Source organism: Bison bison, unplaced genomic scaffold, assembly GCF_000754665.1.
Source record: "Bison bison bison isolate TAMUID 2011002044 unplaced genomic scaffold, Bison_UMD1.0 scf7180017864320, whole genome shotgun sequence".
NCBI classification, from domain to species: domain Eukaryota; kingdom Metazoa; phylum Chordata; class Mammalia; order Artiodactyla; family Bovidae; genus Bison; species Bison bison.
In genome coordinates, this window is record NW_011494892.1 from 431,468 (window position 1) to 453,803 (window position 22,336).

A 22,336-nucleotide genomic window follows, 5' to 3' on the forward strand; every position below is an offset into this window, starting at 1 on the left:
TTCCCAGTTTGCTTATGAAGTATCAGGCCATGCTGTAACCTGTCCCAGTAAAGACACTTTTCTGTCAGTAGCAGTAAAAACCGGTCAGAAGTTTAGATCAGCATGTCAAGATTTGATAATCTGATCTGAACATTATGTTCTTTTTGTTTAATTTTGGTATTGGATAGGAAATTATCATATTGCAGTAGTGCTTAACTAGTTTAGATGCTTCATTTTTTTTTCTTCTTAATGTGATTTACTCATTCTTTAATTAAAGAGGTGCTTTTATGAACTCACTTGTGGTTGTAAGAAATGATACAGGGATTCCTTATACCCTTTGGCCGGGTTCTCCAGGGTTAGCCACTTGGAAACTGTAACGCAGAATCACAGTCAGCATGTTGACGTTGGTACATTTTACCTGTGTCACTCATATTTCCCCTTTTAGGTGCTCTCAGTCCTGTGTGTATGTTTTTCCAGGTGATTTTATCACAGGTGTAGGTTTCTGTCAGAACTGCCCCAGTCAGGGGACCCTTTTTTATAGCTGTAACTATTAACCTGTTTTCCATGTCTGTTATGTAACTTTATGAGGTTGGCTTTTTCACTCAGTATTATTCCTTTGAGGTTCTTCCAGGTATATGCATGTGTCATTACTGTTGAACAGGATTCCATGTATAGGTGTACCATATTTTTTTAACCACTCACCTTTTGAAGGTATCTCAGTTGTTTATAATTTTTGAGTATTTTGAATAAAGTTGCTGTGAATATTTTCTACAGGTTTTTCTGTGAACATAATTTTCAGTTTCTCTGGAATGAATAACTTAGAGTGCAATTGCTGGGTCTTAAGTTTGGGTTTGTAAGGCATTTTCATACTATGTCCAGAATAACTGTACAATTTTACATTCTCATCAGCCAAGTATGAGTGGTGGTTTTTTTCTATCCTTGTCAGCTTTTGGTATTGTCACTTATTTACTGTAGCCATTTTGTTAGATGTATAGTGTTATCTCCTAAATATTTATAGATTTCCTAATTTCTCAACCTATTTGGATAGTAGTGAGTTTTTACCTTTTTCACAGAACTAGCTCTGGGTTAAATAGTTGATCAGTGTAGATGGGAGTGTGTCCAAACTGTTTCTGTTTCTGTTTGCTTAAATATCTATAAAATAGAGAGCCACTTGTTGAAGATTTAGCAGTTCTTGCACCATGCCAGTTTAGGACTACTGGGCTCCTTTTCCGTGGATAAGGTCACGATTGGCTCAGGAGAGCCCTAGACTCATGTTTCTCCTGGAATGTGTTTCTTAAAGGGTTCCCTGTGTGGGGTGCTCCTCCCACTTCATCTGAATTGACTTTGTCTGTGTATTTATTGTTTTAAAGACCACATGTCTTATTATACATCTTTATCCTTTAAGGTTATAATTCTTATTCGGTATAAATCTCCTTATTCCTGTCTTGCAGGCGCCCAGTTGCCTTGTAGGAGGCAGCCACTAACTGCAGTTGTTTGTGTTTCCTCAGAGCTCCCCAGGCACATGTTGTGTTCTCTTCAGGATTTACCAACTTGTGCCTACCAGCCGCCTCTGTTGGGTCCTCACATTCTTCACTGCTAATTTGACTTGATTGTGTCTTGAGGAGATCATTCCATATCTTGCCCATTTTAAATAGCATTTCTAACTGATTATGAAAGAGAATAAAATATATGGTACAAAAACCATGGTAGTATAAAGTTGAAAATAAAATCGCTGTTTATGATTAAGTTTATACTGTACACACTTTTTTGTATTCTAGTTTTTTTTTTCAAGGATGATTTTTATGGTTTGTATGACTTCTTAATAGATGTACAACGAAACCATGTCTTGTTACATTAACATATGTAAGTAATAAAAAATTTAAAAAGACATCCGAGAATGATAAGCACTAAATTCAGGAGAGGGTGACCTCTCAGGAGGCGGGATGAAGGAGAAGAGCATGAGTATGGGGCCTGCAGACCCAGTGGTCACATTTACCCAGGCAGGGAGAGAGCCAAAGCAGACTCCTGGCCTGGATGCGTTGTCTTCTGTGTGCTCCTCACCCGTCGCCTGCCTTTTCTTTATTGCATGAGGTTATTCCCCCCTTTTATGTACTTACTGTTTATCCAGCTAATAATACTAGTTCCTTGAGATTATTTTTGTGTTTTTGCAAGTCATTTAAAATTCTTTGTAAATATCTTTCTTTTGCTCAAAGAGAAAGCTTTTCCTTTACAAAGGACATTTGGTGAAAGTTTTTAAAGTGTCAAACTAAAAGTTGTTTGTGATCTTCTATCTAAAGAAACCCACTGATCACGTTTTGGAACAAATCCTTTTGTACTGCATGCTTTATTTTAGCATTTGCACATGCCTCTTGACTGACAGTTCCCACTCTCCCCCACCCCGTGTGTGTTGTTTGCAGTTCCCGGCCTGCAGGCAAAGGCGTGGAAGGTCTGGCAAGAGTCGGGTCCAGGGCAGCTCTCTCCTTCGCCTTTGCATTTCTGCGCAGGGCCTGGCGCTCAGGTATGTGCCCAGCATGTTCTCTTTTCCTGCCACGTCAGGAGATGTGGATTCTTGGCTCACTTCTGCCAACACATATCCCTAGGATGGTCTATGTGCTCTCTATGCCTCATTTTCCTTGTTGGTAAAATGAGAGACTTCATAGTCAGTTTGATTTTTAGGCCTAAAAATGTGTGTATGCACACACAAATTCCAGGTAAACCACTGCAGTGCCTCAGTACTGATATGTTTTCTAGGACAACCAGAAAGTAGAGTTGCCCATATAAGAGTCATAAAATAAAGAATTGACTTTGGAGCAACTGTTAACTTTTAATCTCTGAGTTCTTGGGGTTTCTAATTGAGAGGAAAGTGGGAAATACAAAATGTGCCAGTGTCATTCTCTCACTCTGGGACTAGAAAACCCACCTGGGAGAGTGGGGAGTGCTCAGTGTGTGTGCTGCTGGGGGACGGACGGCCTCATCTTTCGTATGTGTGTGTGTGCCCAGGAGAGGACGCGGACCTCTGCAGTGAGCTGTTGCAGGAGTCTCTGGATGCTCTGAGAGCGCTGCCTGAGGCCTCCCTTTTTGATGAGAGCACGGTATCCTCTGTGTGGCTGGAGGTGGTAGAAAGAGCAACCCGGTTCCTCAGGTCCGTCGTGACTGGGTGAGTTGTTCCTTTTCATGTCTTACTGTGTGAATGGTTCCAGCCGGCTTCAGAGTCTTGTCTCTTCTTCTGTTTAGAGATAAGAAACTTAGTAGATTGATTCCTGGCATGTTTCCTGCATACCGTCAGCTCTGTGATTCCAGATCTTTGGTTCTCAGCTTTTCAAATGTTTGACTTTCGATATTGTGATTACACCTAGTAGGCTGTCATACTCAATGGAGTGGAAAATGAATCATGCTTTTGTTACTTATTTTTTTCAGAAATTTTATGATTTGGATATCAGTATTTCCTAAAGTGTTTGAGCACCTGTTATGCATCTCTCAGTGATTGCAGGTGCCACCATTCTGAGTGGTGGGTATTGTCCTAATAGACGATGTGGGACTAAACAACTGATTCAGAACGAAATGTTTAAACCTACAGCGGGTCTTCTCAGTGTGAAAAGATATGAATGCAAATAATTTTTCTTTAAGGAAAGCCATGAACTCTGGTCTTAGGTGCTCTGCATGTTTGTTAATAGTTTTTAAGTTTAAGGAAAATGTGTATACTCAATACAAAATTAAACAGCAGAGACAGGGGAAGAGAGTTTATTCTCATTCTCTTTACCTGCTGTGTCCCTTGCAGCAAGGAAGACACCTGTGGTCTCCATGCCAGTGGGCTGTGGGTTTAGCTATTCAGAGTTTCTGATGTCATTGCCATGGAGTTTAGGATTGGGAGGCCCTGAAAATAGGCTTGGGCGATTCCCTGGTGGCTCAGACGGTAAAGCAATGCGAGAGACCCGGGTTCGATCCCTGAGTTGGGAAGATCCCTTGGAGAAGGAAATGGCAACCCACTCCAGTACTCTTGCCTAGAAAATTCCATGGATGGAGGAGCCTGGTGGCCTACAGTCCATGGGGTCACAAAGAGTCAGACACGACTGAGTGACTTCATGAGTGATGTTGGAAGATCCCGCCTCCCTCATCTTGGATTAAGAAGACTTAATTTATTTTTGGAGAACAAGGAAAAGTTAAAATTATTTCTTTGGTCAGAAATAAAAGTAAACTGACATTTTGCCTATAGGTTTTCAAATGGTTTTATAAATGGATTCTTCTCTACTTTTGTAGATGAATATTGATACTATAATAGCCTTACATGTCACTGAAACTGGAAACATGTCTAAACAAACATTTTTCTCCTCATGATTTGAATAATGATATAAGTAGTTTTATGCTGTAGCAACGTGGAATGTCTTATAATGTAATCATCTTATAGTGTCTGAATCAATACTTATAATAAATCTTGTCTTATAAGTTAATTGTATCCTTAGAGTATCTGATTAAATTTGAGTAAGCAAGTCTCAGAAACTTGATTCTAAATACTAAAAACACTTCTTCATGGGAGAGGGAGTATAATTAGTTTAACATTAATAGCATGCCTATTGTAAGCACGTTCTCTTTAAGCTCTGTTGTCACTTTGTCCCTGCATCCTCCGCTGTCATTTCAGGGATGTTCATGGAACGCCTGGAACCAAAGGGCCAGGAAGCATCCCCCTGCAGGACCAGCACCTGGCCCTGGCCATCCTGCTAGAACTGGCTGTGCAGAGAGGCGCGCTGAGGTGAGGCGTGCCACAGACTGGACGTGTGGTTGGGAAACGCCTCTGTATTGAGCAGCTGTTGCATTTCCTTGAACTATTTGTGATTGCAGCAAACGTGTGAGGATCTGTGATCAAAGAGCCATGTCCCAGGACCCTTCTTTCAGATCTGGCTGCACTTTTAAGTTTTCCTTTTATGATCAACTTTCTAGTAGTCTAGAAACTGTTTTTTTTCCTTTGTCTCTCTCTCTTAATTTTCTTCAAATTGTTATTTTTATTCCATTAATTTAAGGTCCTAGAAATTCCCTGTAGAAAGTGCTGTTTGAACTTCCTAACTGGTTTTGTATTTCTTATCCACAGAAGATGGATGTCTTGTGCTAAATTATTTGTTTAGCGATTTTACTGCCTAGATTTGTTTTCATTTTTCATGGCCTTGTTTTAGTTACCTTTCATATTTAAAGTATTTCTTCAATTTTATTTAGCTATCTACTTTTATTTTTTATAGATTGTGGCCAAAAAAATTAATCTGTCTTTACTAGAGCATGAGGATATTTTCTCTTCCAGTCAGATGTTATCTGCTGTCCTGCTGCTGCTGCACCTGTGGGATAGTGGGACACGGGAGACTGACAATGAGCGGTCTGCCCAGGGCACCAGTGCCCCTCTCCTTCCGCTGCTGCGGAGATTCCGGAGCATCGTCTGCAGCAAAGACGGCCCCTGTGCCGAGGTGGACACTCACGTAGGTATCATCATGAGACGTGGCACCTAAATAGCTGTCTTCATTTTGCTTATCCTAAAGGATTTAACCTTTTATGAACAAGCCCAGAGCACATATCTGTGATAGTAGTTGCTTCTTGGCGGGGGTATGTTTTTGGCAGTTACAACAGTGAGTCAGGTGTGGGATAGGTATGGGAGGTCATGGTTGGGTCACAGTTGATGCAGCAGAAGTTGACATGGTCACATTTGGATTCTTTGCAGCAACTAAGGAGGGATCAGAGCCAGCTGTGTTTCGTAGATGTTGTTCTGGATTGTGTATTAGGAGCATGCTTCTTGACATAATCAGTTTGTGCTTTTAGAGAGATCTGTCTGCGGCTGCCTTGTTGGCCACGGAGTTTTCTTCCTGCTGCATGAGTCATTGAGCCCTTTGTGTTTGTATGTTTAGTGCTTGTGTGTTCCCAGCAACCACTTGTGTTGTGCTTTGGCTGTGATGGGGCTGTGGAAGGTGTAAAGAAGGCATGCTCACCTCCATGTGGGAGCAAGGTAATAGTAGCGGTATAAAGATGTATTAAAAATCCTGATGCTATTTCAGGAAAACGTGTGAGAGTCAAGTGTGTTCTGATGGTACTTGCAGCAAGCCATGGGCAGTGGGGCAGGGAGTCTAGGCTCAGCTAGAGTGGGAAGGAGCAACAACGCCTCACTCTGTCTGTTGAGAGCAGTTACTGTGGATTGGTTTTGACCCTCCCAGGGGCACTAGGCAAATCTTCTCTTCCTCCTCTGTCTTCCTTCACGTGCCATTTACGGACCACACCTCCTTTAGCCTGCAACTGCTACGTTGGCAGCAAGGAGCCAGGTCTGAAATACACATTTTTAGAAGAATGTTAGAAAAACAGCATTGAAAATAGTGACTCAATTTGTTGGCCCTTCCTGAGCGTGGAGCTCTGTGCAGAAAACGTTACCTCAGCCATCACTGTGTTCAGTCCTAGGAAACAGGCTGGTGGCAGAGCAGGCCTGCCTAGGTCCAAACCCCTGGGACTGCTGCTTTTGAAAGGCACAAGTTTGAGTTTGCAGGTCTTTTCTGGAAAAACTTAGCAGTTCTGATATGAAGTTCCAGCCTAGTTATTCTATTACTTTACAGTCTTTGATGATAATAAGGCTGTTCTGGTATTAGCAGAATTAGAATTATTAATGTACAAACAAAATTGTTACTTTTCTGATGAGTGGGCAAGCTTTAGATTAAAATAATGGTTATTGTTCTCAGTTTTCAAAGCCAAGTTGAGGTACAGTGCTTTTGTTCCCAAGTAGATAGCTCTGCATTCTTCTGAAGGTCCTTGGGATGGTGAACCCGAGGAATATGGGGCAGTGTCCCTGACCTGTGTGGAGTTGGCACACAGCTGATGGGTGTGTGGATGTATGGGCACCTCCGTGTGCAGTGAGTGTGTAGATTTCAGTGCATCAGCAGTACTTCTTATGTGATAGCCAAAGAGAGGGAGGTTTACAGGTCATGTCTGACTGTGGGTATCAAAATATAAAGAGCGGTGAAAGACTACTTGTGTTACTTTAATTTTCTCCCATTTCTGAAGCTGTTTTTTTTACTTTTCTTCTTTAGCTTCTCTCTGGCCCTCTGAGCCCCAATGAGAGTTTCCTGAGGTACCTTACTCTTCCACAAGACAATGAGCTTGCTATAGACTTGCGACAGACTGCAGTTGTTGTCATGGCACACTTAGATCGCCTGGCCACCCCGTGTATGCCGCCTCTCTGTAGCTCTCCAACATCTCATAAGGTAAGTGGGATAGCAAGGTTTATTCTTTCTGTATTTGTTCCTAGAGTCTCATTCTGTGCCTGTGTGGAGACTCACTTTCTCTGGGGTTGGGCTGAAGTTTGCTTTCAGCTTTTGAACGTGTACACTTGGAGGTGTTAGTCACTAGCTGTCACTGTGAGCAGACTGATACACAGAGGTTCAGGACCCATCCCAGGTTCCAGATTCAGCAGGTATGTCCCCAGAGAGGTCTCCTGTGTTCACATAGCCGCATGCTGTGCTGTCTTCCTTAGCAGGAACATAGTGGTGTGTCCGACACTAATCTACATGTGTGAGGATCTGCTGATACAGGCTCACCGAGAACCTCATACAGTCACACCCAATCATTGCAGTGTTGTCCCATCATATGGATGAGAAGGCTGCATTTGGAGTGAACTTCACGAAGGTCACACAAAGGATCCTGATTTTAATCCAGAGTTTTTAAACTTTGTTCTTGATAGTATAAGTACTTAAAATTAATTTTTATTGGAGTGTAGTTGATTTGAAATATGTTAGTTTCTCCTATGCAGCAAAATGCAGATTTTTCTGACTTTTAATTTTGGGGGAAAGGTGGGGACTGCATCATGAGGTTTGTAGGATCTTAGTTCCCAGACCAGGTATTGAATCTGGATCACTGGCAGTGAGAATGTAGAGTCTTGTTCACTGGACTACCAGGGAATTCAGTCTAACTTTCAATTTGAAGAGTATTTATTTTATTTTACAGTAATTTATGTTTTCCAAATAATACATTTACATGGTTCAAAAGTAAAAGCTAAACGCGAGGGTGCATTGACACGTCCTGTCTCTCTGCCTGGTCTCATCCAGTTTTCCACCTGCTGCTTCTCACTTTGCGGGTCTTCATGTGCCCTCTCAGTGTTCTCTCAGTGGTAGTATGTTATAGCCCTTCTGTAGCTTGTCTTTTCACTAATCAGGATACTCTATATGAGTGAAGAGCTTCTCGCTTTATTTTAAAAAACAGCTTAGTGGTCCACGTGTGAATGTGTCATGATTTTTTAAAATCAGTTTCCTGTTGGTGAACACTCGTGTTGCTAGAAGTTTGCTGTGTAGGTGGTATTGCGATGGCTACCCGCGTACCTTTGTTCTTCTCTGTGTGTACACGACCTTTGTTCTTCTCTGTGTGTACACGCAGGTGCACACGTGTGCAGCTGTGATGTACCTGGTGTGGAGGACATGGGAGCTGGTTATCCCCCAGTTGCTGTCATGCGGCTTGACTCCTTTAACCCCACTAACAGCAGGGATGCTTATCTGCAGGCGTGCAGACCTCTGGGTCCCTACCTGTTACGGCAGAGTGGTAACCTATGTTCTGAGCATTTGAAAATATATTTAAGATCTACTTGTTCTACTTTTTAATGTGCTCTGTTAAATGAAATGCTCTGGAAAAGTAACCTGTCCATTTACTTATCTTACCTGCTAACGGAGGCTGTATGGGGTGTTCTGAGTTATTTTAATGTTTTGAATCAGCTTCCTTCTTTACTTTCTTTATTTTTATCTTATTATATCTGTTTGTTACTCCTTTTATGAATTATTCTTAATTTTTTTCTAAGAAGGAAATTTTCTTGGTGATATGAAGAAAATATTTACTTACTTCATTATTTGACAGGGATCATTACAAGAAGTCATAGGATGGGGGTTAATAGGATGGAAGTACTATGCCAATGTGATCGGTCCCATTCAGTGTGAAGGCCTTGCCAACCTGGGGGTCACGCAGATTGCCTGTGCAGAGAAGCGCTTCCTGATCTTGTCGAGGAATGGCCGTGTATACACGCAAGCCTACAACAGTGACACACTTGTAGGTCCTGGGGTGGGTTGGTGGAGGGGGCTCTCTGCTATGTATACTACATATCTTGTCTTTTTTTATGTCGGTTGATTTCTGAAGATTTATAAGCAGCAGCTCATTGTATATTATTAATTGTATTTAAAAGTCTTGATTGAAATCATTATTGTCAAGATTTTGGGGCAGAATTTCTTAGTTCTTAAGCTCAGGAACTCCTTATAGTGTCAATTATTGTCAACTATTATTCCCATTTACAAACTGTATTTGGGACCAGGAAGTAACAGATGAGAAACTCGTGGGGATGATGGCAGATGGGCGCTCTTCACCTGTAGTTGCACATTTCCTGTGCAGAAGTGGTCTAGACATGCCGTGCGGCACATGGCACCTGCCTGGTGCTGCTCTGTAGGTCTGGGCAGGCCAGCTGTACAGCCACCAGAGAGGTTTAGTCTAAGTGGGCTTACTAGAGTAAGACACACGAGTGAGGCAAGTCATGCAGTTTTCTTGTCCTTGGATTGCTTACTAATTTTCCTCCTGTTTTTACCTTTTTTAGGCCCCACAGTTGGTCCAGGGGCTTGCCTCCAGAAACATTGTAAAAATTGCTGCCCATTCAGACGGTCACCATTACCTGGCCTTGGCAGCCACTGGAGAGGTATATTCCTGGGGCTGCGGGGACGGCGGACGTCTGGGCCACGGAGACACCGTGTATGTGCAGCCTGTTCCTGTACCTGATACACTCTGCTTTTGTGTTGCTGTAACCAAAATAAGGTGGCAAAGAAAAGTGTGGTGAGGGTTGTGCAGCTGCTCAGACGTGCAGCGCTGCGATGGAGAGAGCTGCCCCCCTAGATGGATCTGCCCTTGTGACATGGGGGTTTCTGCATGCTGCATAGACAGTGATGGCAGTGGGCCGTTGTGTTCTTCTCCCCTGGCTTTTGCTACTCCTGTTGATACACATACTGCATCCTCACTGCAGAGTTTTCTAAACTGAATTCCACCCTCTTCTTCCTTCATTTGTTACCTCAGCACATCTCTATCAGATAACATCCTCATTTCCTTGAGCCATACTATGATTTTCACAGCTACAAAAATGACGAGTTTTCTAATGTGTTATTTTGACTATTGTAAGAGACCAGAAACAAAACAGAATGGTTGTTCTAAATGTGGAGTCATGAAAATAAAGAGTTCTGATGGCTGCCTTGCAGTCACAGGAAGCCTTTCATGTTACTGTTGTGAGTGGAGGTTGGTGGAGAAAACATTAGTTTTAGGTCGAGTTTGAAGATGCAGCCCATTTCGAGGTTGTCAGAGCCATGAGCAGGGAGTGGGCGGCCGCAGAGTTGAGAGGAGACTGGCCCGTTCTCACTGGGTGGAAGTAGACATATCCAGGAAGGATCCCAAATTGTGGAAAAAGAGTCATGCACTCTGGGTGTTAGCATTCAGCAGACTTGGTGTCCTAAACTTGATAGTGTTGTAGGAGTTTCAGACAAATCTAGTAAAATGATAGTGAAGAAAAGGAATTACAAGCACAGAACTTAGAATTATTGTTAATCTCAGGTAACAGGGAGACAGGGATTGGCTTGGGGCTCACAGGACTTGAAAGAGTTGAGGTTTGGGTTAGAGGCATTAGTCTTTTTACTTTTTAAATGTTGGATGTAATTACCATGCATAAAATAGTTTGTAATTAAATAACACTCAGTTGAGATTGAGTGCTAGTTGAGTAACGTGTCTATTGCCTGAGGAGTTAAGGGAAAGAAAGTAGAACGGTGCACAGGCAGAAGGTGCAGAGAAACTTCGGGGTGGGGGGTTGAAACTTGAGCTGAATGGGGAGGTGGTGCTGGAGTAATTCCTTTGTTCCTCTTACCGTGTGCCCCTCCCTCTGTGTGCTTATTTCGCAGAATAGTGTGTCACAAAATACGTGAGCTGTGTCTTTGGAGAGGCTAGAATGAGTGTTAGTGATCATGGCAGCCGTATTTTAGATTACAAGCATTGGGCATTTGCTAATTTTAAAAGTGAATCAGCTAGTGGTCTCTTCTACCCAATTAATCCTTGCTGCTTCCTACTTTTCATTTGTGAAAAATAGATTGCAGTGTGATCAGTAAACCTTGCCCATCATTTCTTCCCTGTTTGTTTAACAAATATATATAAATTTCAGCCATGTGCATGAGATTTACAAATTCACCAGCTTTCTATGTACAGTTTGGTGAGCTTCACAAATGCTTGAGGTTGGGAGCCATTGTAACAGATACGGAGTGCTTCTATTAGCACCCCTCACCCCGGCTTCTTTGGACCCTTCTGCAGCCAACCCCTGCTCCCCACCTCTGGCTGCTGGTTTTTGCCACTTTGGAGTATTTTGTTTCTGGCTGTGTTACTCGGTGCAGTTCCTGAGCTTCTTCCTTTCCTGTTGCTGCACTTGTGCCGTCTGTGAATAGGCCACTGCTCAGATCACTGTGACCAAAGCTGCCATGGGTTTGATCATCTGTGTCTTTAACAGTATGCTGGGTGTGACGCTTGGCATTAGGTGCCCACTTAACAAAAAATCATGTAAGTGTTTGGATTCTGTATTTCTTAATTATTTCATAGAACGCCTGAAAGGCAAAGTTATCTCAATGCTCTGATAGTTCATTCCTGGGAGTGTCACTAGTAGGAAAGGCTCAGAAGTGCATTCATGTTTGCTCCTTTTGTCTCCACAGGCCTCTTGAGGAACCTAAGGTGATCTCTGCTTTCTCTGGAAAGCAGGCCGGGAAGCATGTGGTGCACATTGCATGTGGAAGCACATACAGTGCAGCCATCACAGCAGAAGGGGAGCTGTACACCTGGGGCAGGGGGAACTATGGCCGACTGGGCCACGGTACGTCTGCTCTGAGCCAGCTTGGGCACGCTGCGTAAGGCCGCTGCTTTCTCAAATACTTGCAGTAACAATAGTCCTGTCTGTTTGAAGGCTCCAGTGAAGATGAGGCCATTCCCATGCTGGTTGCGGGGCTCAAAGGACTGAAGGTCATTGATGTGGCTTGTGGAAGTGGTGATGCTCAGACCCTGGCCGTGACAGAGAATGGTATGTGCAGCACGTGCTGCCTTGGGAGAGCTCTCAGGATGAGGAGGGCCACTTCCCTAGAGGGAGTGAGCTTTGGAGGCTCTAAGTGCATATGCACCTCGGTGTGTTTGGAAGAGGTGGAGATGTTATGAGACTCGTAGTTTCCATTGCCCAGGGCCAGCCTTCCTAGTTGGGCATTTTATTTTTTAACAAAGAAATGAAAATAAATGGAATAATTGATGTATTATTTCTATTATTATGACTACTTTTCCTAATGTTGAGCCACCCTTGATACTCTGTTGTAAATCCTGCTTATTGTTAGTCTTTGTGTATTCACAGTATGATACTTGCTTTTAATTTCAGTTTTATATTTGTGTTCATTAGTGAGATTGTGGAGAAGGCAATGGCATCCCACTCCAGTACTCTTGCCTGGAAACTCCCATGGACGGAGGAGCCTGGAAGGCTGCCGTCCATGGGGTCGCTGAGGGTTGGACACGACTGAGCGACTTCACTTTCACTTTTCACTTTCATGCATTGGAGAAGGAAATGGCAACCCACTCCAGTGTTCTTGCCTGGAGAATCCCAGGGATGGGGGAGCCTGGTGGGCTGCTGTCTATGGGGTCACACAGAGTCGGACACGACTGAAGTGACTTAGCAGCAGCAGTAGCAGCAGCAGTGAGATTGTACTCGTGTGACACTTTTTGTGGATATACTTACCAGGTTTGATGTTGAGTTTTTTTCTTTTTTTTGACTGCACTGTGTGGCTTGCGGGGTTTTTAGTTCCCTGACCAGGAATTGAACCTGGGCCCTCAGCAGTGAGAGTGCAGAGTCCTAACCACTGGACTGCCAGGAAATTCCCAATATTTTTAAAATAGTATTTGTCTTTCAGTATTGTGGGAGTCTGTCCTTTGAATTGTGGGGTCTGTCTGTCAGCATTAGTTGGGAGCCTGTCAGCCTTGCTCTCCCACAGATAGCAACTTTATTTTATCCCTTTATGTAATATTTAATTAAATTGCACTAAAATTTTTATTGGAAATAAATACTGTTGTATGTTTGACATGTGGTCAGCATAACAAGAATGTTGGCAGGCAGACCTGAGATAGTGTGCAGTATGCCGTGGGTCTAGTCACTGTGTTCTGTGGAGGCAGTAGAGCTTTTGTTCCGTGTTTAATACTTAGTGGAAGCTGTTTCATGAGGCCAGACTAGTAAGGGTTAGGGCTTATTGCTTCCCCAGGTGGCAGTAGTGGTAAAGAACCCACCTGCCAATGCAGGAGATGCTGGTTCAATCCCTGGGTCCAGAAGATACCCTGGAGGAGAGCATGGCAACCCCCTTCAGTACCTTCAGTATTCTTGCTGAATAATCCCAAGGACAGAGGAGCCTGGAGGGCTACAGTCCATAAGATCGCAAAGAGCCGGATACGACTGAAGCGACTTAGCACACACAGGACTTTACTATTCATTCAGTTAAAACAAAATGAAAAGTCAGCTTTCTACTTCTTACCTTTCTTTTAAATTTTTTAAATGAATGTTTTTGGCTGAGTCAGGTCTTGGTTGCGGCGTGGGGATCCTTTGTTGTGGCGTGAGAGCTTTCCTAGTGGAGGTGTGTGGGCTCAGTAGTTGCAGTGCCAGGCTTAGTTCCCCTGAGCTATGTGGGGTCTTAGTTCCCGTACCAGGATTGAACTCTGTCCCCTGTGTTGGAAAGTAGATTCTTAACTGCCAGGGAAGTCTCTCCATTTCTTAATTGCTTCTATAACAACCTGAAATAGAAACTAGATTTCATTTGTGTCAACTGTATACATTAGTGATCTAGATTTTTGTGTGCTTTTGGCTATATGGATCATTTTCAGACATTTAAAAGGCTTATTTAGAGTACAGCTATTTTTACTTAGATAGTTTGTGCTTTTTAGGTCAGGTGTGGTCCTGGGGAGATGGCGACTATGGGAAGCTGGGCAGAGGTGGCAGTGATGGCTGCAAAACGCCAAAGCTGATTGAAAAGCTGCAAGACTTGGATGTTGTCAAAGTCCGATGTGGAAGCCAGTTTTCTGTTGCCTTGACAAAAGACGGCCAAGTTTATTCATGGGGAAAGGGTGACAACCAGAGACTTGGGCATGGAACAGAGGAACATGTTCGTTATCCCAAACTCTTGGAAGGATTGCAAGGTGAGTGCAAAATGTAAACTTTTAAAACCATTTGAGGAGTTTTCTTCAGTAATCTTTTAAAGTTTGCAGGTATTTTCCTTTACATGACATTCTGTGAATGACCCATGAAATTAGAAGCTTTTACCCACATTTTAATAGATACAGATAATAAATGGAACGTGGTTTGTCGGTATTAAAAAGTGACCTAGAATTATTCTCAGCAAATTTAATTTGAAACTTTAAATTTTTCCAATTTTGGAGAGTTGTTTTTTGTTGTTTTTTTCTATTTTATTGGAGAGTTTTTTTTGTGTGTGTGTATGGGATCGGGGGGCAAGTACTCATTTCATTACTCATTAAATTGGCCTTGGTGAGATTAGCTTCTGTTTGGTGAGGTCATCTGTAGTTATACTGTAGATCTTGCTTAGACTATAGATATGTATGTAGCACAAAGGGAGATAGGATTCGGTCAGCCTGGAGTGGTCTTGTTTGAACTGATGCTTGATGGATGAATCCTCTTTTTTTGGTTTCAAGGTGTCCAGTATGCATTCTCAGTAGATGGGAGGAATGAGAGCCAACGCATGTAGCTGTGCTTTGCAAATACCTTCTGAAGTATGGGAGAGGGTGGTGATAAATGTATCAAGTGGGACCTGTAGTGCTCTGTTGCTACACTACATAAGGTGGGCAGGCTGTTTTTTTTTGGATCAGGCTGTCTGTATGATTTTAGGTTTGAGGACCTTATGCCGTCTCTCCTAACTACTCAGCCTTGCTATTGTAACCTTAAAGCAGTCATAGACAATAGGAAAACAAATGGACCTGTGTTCCAGTACACTTTGATTCACAGAAACAGGCCTTGTGCTGCATTTGGCATAAGGGATACAGTTTGTTGGGTTACTTACCTGGATTCATCTTTATGTTTTTGCTTTGAGTTTAGAAGTGAGAATTTTAAGTGGGACTTGCCAGTTCATTTCCCCATCATTTTTATTTTAAAACATGTTAATACTTTGGTGATTAGAAGTTTTGTGTGTTCACATGGTGTTTATTATTTTCTAAGTGTCTGAGGTAAGTTCTAGAGTTAATAAGGTTGGTTGTTTACTAAGGAGCTGTATTTGAATTTTATTTGCCTTTGTGTTTATATTCCCTTCATTTACTAGATGAAATCAAGTTCCTCAGCCACATTAGTTAGATACAGGGATAGCTTACTATGAGAGTATAGTAAGTATAGGTGATTGTTGATATAGTCATTTGTTCTTAGGAGAGGCTCTTAGGATAGAATTGTCTTCTTTACTGTAGTAGAGTTTTTTCAGCTGAATTTTTTTGTATATTGATATGTCTGAAAGCATGGCCTCATGTTAAGCATGACCTCTTAACATGACATAGCATGTTTGTGTCATGTTAAATATACTAATAGGCAAAATTATAATACTTTGCTAACACTATTAAATAGAAAAATATATTTTATATTTATATCTTTTAACTTTGGGGAAAAATAAAAAACAGATTTTGTTTTAGAAAACTTTCTAAATAAACAGTGTACTTTGACTTTCACCAAGATAGACCAGGCCATAAAACACACCTTAACAATTTAAAAGAAGATAAATCAGTGTCTCCTCTCAGACTACAATGGAATTAACCAGAAATCAGTAACAGAAAGTTAAGTGGAAAATCCCCAAATACATAGAGATAAAATAGTTTACTTCCAGATAAAACATAGGTCAATGAAGACATCTCAAGAGAAACTTTAAAATATTTTAAACTAAATGAAAATACAACTTTTAAAAATTTGTGGCATACAGTGAAAGCTTAGATGGAAATTTATAGCTTCAAATATATAAGAAGAGAGATCTAAAATCAATAATCTTTCTGCCTAGCAAAGGAAACCATCAAAGAAATGAAACGGCAAACTATGAAATGGCCGGAAATATTTGTAAGTCATATATTTGATAAGGAGTTAATATTCAAAATATATAAGTCTCATATAACTCAAGAGCAAAAAAAAAAAATGATCTGAATAGTCATTTTCCAAAGAAAACGTATTATGGCTAGCAGGTACGTGAAAAGATGTTCACCATCACTAATCGTCAATGAAATAATTTCAAAACATTGAGATATCACCTCTTACCTCTTAGAATGTCTGTTATCAAAAGACAAGAAATAATAAGAGCTGGCAAGGATGTAGAGATAAGGGAAACTTTGTGTACCATTGGTGGGACTGTAAACTGGTAGAGCCACTCTGGAAAACAGTATGGAGGTTCCTCAAAAAATAAAAATAGAACTGCCAGCAGTTCTACTTCTGGATATCAAAGACACTAACTCAAAAAAAAATCTGCATCCCCATGTTTATTGCAGCATTATTTACAATAGCTAAGACATGTATCTAACTGTAGTGTCCATTGATGGGTGACATATAAAGAAAAAAATATATAATAATAAGTATATGTATGAACTCAAGACATATGAAAGGCTGGTTCAGTGTTAAAAAATCAGTTAATCCATCAAGTTGACAGATGAAAGAAGAAAAATCACATGATCCTATCAATAAGTGCAAAAAAAGCTTTTGACAAAATTTCAATACCCATTCATGATTTAAAAAAAAAACTTAATAAATTAGGAATAGAGGAAACTTCCTCAACGTGATAAAGACTATTAGGTTCATGCAATCGTAATTGTGGTTTCCGACCATGAATTTTAAATCATTATAACTAGGTTCAAACACATTTTTATTAATCAAAATAGGAACCATAGTAATCAACAATTTTCGCTAATGAGAAATAAGTTTGTGTATTCCTGTAGCTTAAAAATCTATGCTTTGGGATTCAATGAACTCTTGGAAAGCATTTTCTGCCTCCTGCTGGTTGAGGAAGTGTTTTCCCTGCAAAAGTTGTTGGCATGCTTGAAGAAGTGGTAGTTGGATGGCGAGAGGTCAGGTGAATATGGCAGGTGAGGCAAAACTTCATAACCCAGTTTGTTCAACTTGTGATGCATTGGTTGTGCGACATCTGGTTGGGCGTTGTCATGGAGAAAGGATGTTCCATTTCATCGTTTTCTGTCCAAATTATTACTGGAAGTTTAGCTAATGCAATAAAACAAGAAAAGGAAATAAAAGCTATACAGATTGAGAAGGAATAAATAAAACTTTGTTCACAGATAACTTGATTGTTTATGTTGAAAATTTGAAAGAATTGACCCAAAACCCTCCTAACAAGGTTGTGACATACAAGGTTAATATGCCAAAGTTAATTTCTTTCTTACATACTGGCAACTAACAAGTAGAATTTGAAATTAGATATACAATGCAGTTTGCAGTAGCAACCTAAGAACGAAATACATAAGTATAAATCTATATATAGATATATATAAATCTATATATATATAAATCTATCTATCTGTCTATATCTATCTATCTATATATCTATATATATATATATATATGAGATCTGTATGAGGAAAACTGATGAATGAAATCAAATAACTAAATGGAAAGATATTCTAAGTTCATTGATAGAAGCACTGAATATTGTTAAGATGTCAGTTCTTTCCAACTTGTTTTATAGATTTAATGCAATTCCAATCAAAATCCCAGAAAGTTATTTTCTGAATATCAACAAACCGAGTCTAAAGTTTATATCGAAAGGCAAAATAGCCAACACAGTATTAAAGGAGAAGAGCAAATTGTAAGACTGATACTGTCCAACTTCAAGACTTAACTGTAAAGCTGCAGTGATCAGAACAGTTTGGTATTGGCTAAAATATGATCTTTATGGGCTTTCCTGATGGCTCAGCAGGTAAAGAGTCTACCTGCAGTGCAGAAGAGCCATGAGATGCATGTTTGATCCCTGTTGGAAGGATCCAGTGGAAGGATCCACTGGAGTGGGTTGAAGGATGGCAACCCACTCCAGCATTCTTGCATGAAAAATCCCATGACAGAGGAGTCTGGCAGGGTAAAGTCCAAAGGGTTGCAAAGAGTCAGACACGACTAAGTGACTAAACACAAAGTATGATGACGAGAAAAGGAGAAAAGAAGAGAGAGCTTGGAAAGAGATCTACATAAATATAGTTAACCGATCCTCTGCAGAGGAGTAAAGGCAATACAGTGGAGCAAAGATTGTCAGTTCAACAAATGATGTCAGAAGAACTGGATGTCTGTGTGTAAAAAAATGACTCATTAATAATGGGGAGAGGCTTAGTGTCCATTGGGATCAGTAATATATCGCAGATATGTGCCTTCTCCTCAGTTTCACTGTGAACCTATAACTGTTCCAAAAACATAGTCTTTTAAAGAGGAGTACACTTTGCATGGTTATACATTGGGATAAGAAAATATGATCTCTAGTTAATTCAAAGTACAGGTGTCTTTTTTGAACAAGGATGAGGAAAATGAATAGATCCTTTTCATTTCACAGTATTATTTTATTTGTAGGCTATAGGTCTTAATAGATTGTAGCTAGTAAAACACAGCGGAGGTTTTAATAATGTATGTAAAGCAGGTGAATTGTGAATAATACTAAAGCAATTACATTAAATGCCTTCTGACCTGAGTGTCTTAGAGTAAATATCTTCATTGCAACACAAGTCATAGATATAAAGCTATATCTGCATCCTCCTTTGCCCCCAGGGAAGAAGGTGATTGATGTGGCTGCAGGGTCTACCCACTGCCTGGCCCTGACTGAGGACAGTGAGGTCCACAGCTGGGGGAGCAATGACCAATGTCAGCACTTTGACACATTGCGTGTGACCAAGCCGGAACCCTCTGCGCTGCCTGGACTGGATACCAAACATATAGTCGGGATTGCCTGTGGACCTGCCCAGGTACAAAGTAGATAGCTTGGTATTTGATAGAATTTTTAATTTCCTGTCATTTGTTGGTAGTATGTAGAAACATAGTTGACTTGTATGTGTAGTCCTTTGTCAAATGCTTTTTCTTCTCAAATGATGTGATCATGTTTTCCTTTAGTCTGTTTAATATAGTGGAATGCATTGATTTTCTAATACTGGGTGAACCTTGTGTTTTTGAGATAATCTCCACTTGGTCTTCTTTTTTTATATTGTTGGATTTGATTTGCTAATACACTGTTGAGAGTTTTCCTGTCAGTCCTCTTCAGAGATACTAGTTTGTGGCTTTCTTAAACAACACTTTCTTGCCTTTTCATCAGGGTGAAACTGGCCTCATAGCATCGGCAAGTGTTCTGTCCTGTTCTGTTTTCTGGAATGGGTTAAGTAGAATTAGTGTCATTTCTTTTTTAATGTTTTCCTATGAATTTATATGACCCTAGAGATTTCTTTCTCCAAAGATTTTTAACCACAAATTCAATTTTTTAATCTGGAATTGCTCAGATTATTTCCTCTTCGGTGAGTGTTGCTGGTTTATGATACTCAAGGTATTGCTCCATTCTGTCTAAGTTACCCAGTTTCTGTGTGTAGCATTTTCTTTACTAGCGTTTTCTTACTGACCTTTTGAAGTTTTTGGGTCTGCAGTGATATCTTCGTTCAGTCCTGACGTGAGTAATTTGCGCCTTTTCTCTTTGCCAGTTTTGTTATAGGTTTACCCATTTTTCTCATCTTTTCAAAGAACTAGCTTTTAGTTTCATTAAATTTCCCCTTGTTCTTTTGCTTTCAGTTTCATCGGTTTCTCCTCTTGTCCCTTTTCCCCTTTTGGTTTGCTTTGGTGTCACTTTACTGTTTTCTTAGTTTGTTTAGGAGAAAGCTTAGGTGGTTGATTTTTAGACATTTTCTTTTGTAGTATGTAAGCACTTGATACTATAATTTTTGCTCTTAAGTAGTGCTTCAGTTGGATCTACAAATCTTGATATATTTTCATTTTTGTTTGGCTCTGATTTCTTTTGAGAATTGCTCTTTGCCCTATGGATTAAGTGTGTTGTTTAGTTTCAAAATTTTTGGAGATCATTCTTTATCTTTGTTACTGATTATTTAGTTAACCATTGTGGTTAGTGAAGAAACTCTGTATGATTTCATTTCTTGATTTGTTTTTTTTATCTTAGAACGTGTTCTGTTTGTGAATGGCCTGCATATGTGCTTAAAAACAGTGTCTATTTTGCTGTTGACATGTTTCACCATTGTTGAAGTGTTCTGTAAATGTCAGTTAGATCTAGTTCATTGATAGTATTACTCAGTTTTTCTAGATCCTTGCTGATTTTCTGTTTGCTTGTTCTGTCAACAAGGACAAATTTTTCTGGGTATCTCTAAGAATAATTGTGGATTTGTTAATTTCTCTTTTTGGTTCTATCAGGTTTTTTTTATATTAGTGCTTTTGATCATTAAAAATTTATGGTAAACCATACAGTGGCATTAAGTATATCTCCAGTGTTGTGTTACCATCACTACTGTTCATCTTCAGAACTTTTTCATCATCTCATACAGAAACTCTGTACCCATTAAACAATAACTCCATTTCTCCTCCCCTGGTGACCTGAAATTTACTCTCTGAATTTGCCTGTTTGAGGTATCTCATATATATAGAACCACATAAAATTTGATCTTTTATGTCTGGGTTATTTCATATTTGATTATGATGTGTTCAGCATTGATGTATGTTGTAGCATGTATCAGAATTTTATTTTCTAAAGGTTTGATAACATTCATGTGTGTGTATCTCCCACATTTTGTTTATCCATTCCTCCTTCAGTGAACACATGGGTTGTTTGTCTCTGGCTATTGTGAATAATGTAGCTATAGGGCCTTCTACTGAAGTGGGTGTGGGTTTGATCCCTGGACAGGGAACTAAGATCCTGCCTGTGGTGACCAAAAAGAAAAGCAGATATTAGTGTAGAAATTTCTGTGTGAGTCCCTGCTTTTCAGTTTTTTTCAGTATATATCTAGGACTGGAATTGCTGGATCATTATGGTAACTATGTTTAAATTTTTGAGACACTACCTTACTGTTTTTCTACAACAGCTGCATGATTTTTACACTCCCCTAGTTATGCACAAGGGTTTCATGTTTTCCACATTCTTGTCAACTGGTTATTTTCTTTGTTTCTTTTTTTGTTTAAAGGCCATCACAGTGAGTATGAAGTGGTATCACACTGTGGTTTTAATTTGCACTTCCCTAATGAAATGGTCAGTGCTTATTGACCATTTGTATATCTTTTTTGGAGAAATGTATTCAAGTTCTTTGCCCATATTTGAATTAGATTTCTTTTTTAAGTTGTAGCAGTTCTTGATATATTGTGGTTATTAATCCCTTATCAGGAAGATGATTTACAACTGTTTTTCCATCATTCTATGGTTTTCTTTTTATTCTGTTGATAGTGTTCTTTGATGCACAAAAGTTTTAATTTTTCTTCTGTTTTCACTGCTTTCAGTGTCATATATATATCCAAGAAATACATGATCATGTAGATTTTCCAGTCTTCTAATAGTTTCATAGTTTGAAGTCTTATGTTTTATGGTCTTTGATCCATTGTTTCATATATGATGTAAGATAAGGATCAAATGGATTCTTCTGCAGTTTTCCCAGCACTGTTTATAGAAAAACCTTTGTTCTTTCCCCATTGAATAGTCTTGGCACTTGTCGAGTATCATTTGACCATATAGGCAATGTTTACTGTAGTCTGCTTCATTGGTCTTTGAATCTGACTTTGTACCAGACCACACTGTTTTGATTAATGTAGTTTTTTGTTAAGTTTTGAATTAGGAATTAATCTTTTCCCAACTTGGTTATTCCTTTTCAAGATTCCTTTGGTTATTTGGGATACCTTGAGATTTCATTGGCATTTTAGGATAAATCTATCAATTTTGTTCTATGTATTTTGAAATTTTTGTTTGATACATACACATTTTGAATGTTTGGTTGTCTTGGTGAATTGACCTTTCGGTTGTTTTTCAGTGCCCCACTTGATCCTTGTTTTTCCTTGCTCTGAAGTTTCTTTTTCAATGTAGGTACTCCATTTTAATTTTCTTAGTAATTGTGTATTATAACTCTTCCAGCCTTGTTTGAAAAAAATTTAAGAAGTCTATATTTTAGTTCCTCTGCCTATCCATTAAAATTTAGAATAATCTTGTCTGTGTTTGCAGAAATACCTTGCTTAGGTTTTGGTAGAGATTGTGTTCAGCCTATTACCAGTTTGTGAAGAATTGACATTTTTGCTACATTGAGGTTTCTAGTCTATTAAAATATTATGTTTAAATGTTTATTTGCATTTTTGTTG

The 22,336-nt window shown here is 39.9% G+C and overlaps 1 protein-coding gene and 1 non-coding gene across 7 annotated transcripts in view; one reads left to right on the forward strand and one right to left on the reverse strand.

The window, feature by feature from the left end:
- Nucleotides 1-22,336, forward strand: part of LOC104997998 (E3 ubiquitin-protein ligase HERC2) — a 236,357-nt gene that overhangs the window by 41,964 nt on the left and 172,057 nt on the right. For 5 of the 6 annotated variants that reach the window (XM_010852986.1, XM_010852983.1, XM_010852982.1 and 2 more), the window contains 11 exons: nt 2,397-2,497; nt 2,980-3,136; nt 4,616-4,726; nt 5,267-5,438; nt 7,026-7,199; nt 8,836-9,024; nt 9,560-9,711; nt 11,694-11,851; nt 11,942-12,055; nt 13,942-14,193; nt 18,785-18,978. In XM_010852986.1, the coding sequence (XP_010851288.1) occupies nt 2,397-2,497; nt 2,980-3,136; nt 4,616-4,726; nt 5,267-5,438; nt 7,026-7,199; nt 8,836-9,024; nt 9,560-9,711; nt 11,694-11,851; nt 11,942-12,055; nt 13,942-14,193; nt 18,785-18,978 (1,774 nt within the window). Of the gene's footprint in view, nt 1-2,394; nt 2,498-2,979; nt 3,137-4,615; nt 4,727-5,266; nt 5,439-7,025; nt 7,200-8,835; nt 9,025-9,559; nt 9,712-11,693; nt 11,852-11,941; nt 12,056-13,941; nt 14,194-18,784; nt 18,979-22,336 lie in introns of all 6 variants that reach the window. The other variant, XM_010852988.1, reaches the window with a different exon arrangement.
- TRNAE-CUC lies at nt 12,815-12,887 on the reverse strand. The gene has a single exon. It is a non-coding gene; the product is annotated as a tRNA-Glu (tRNA).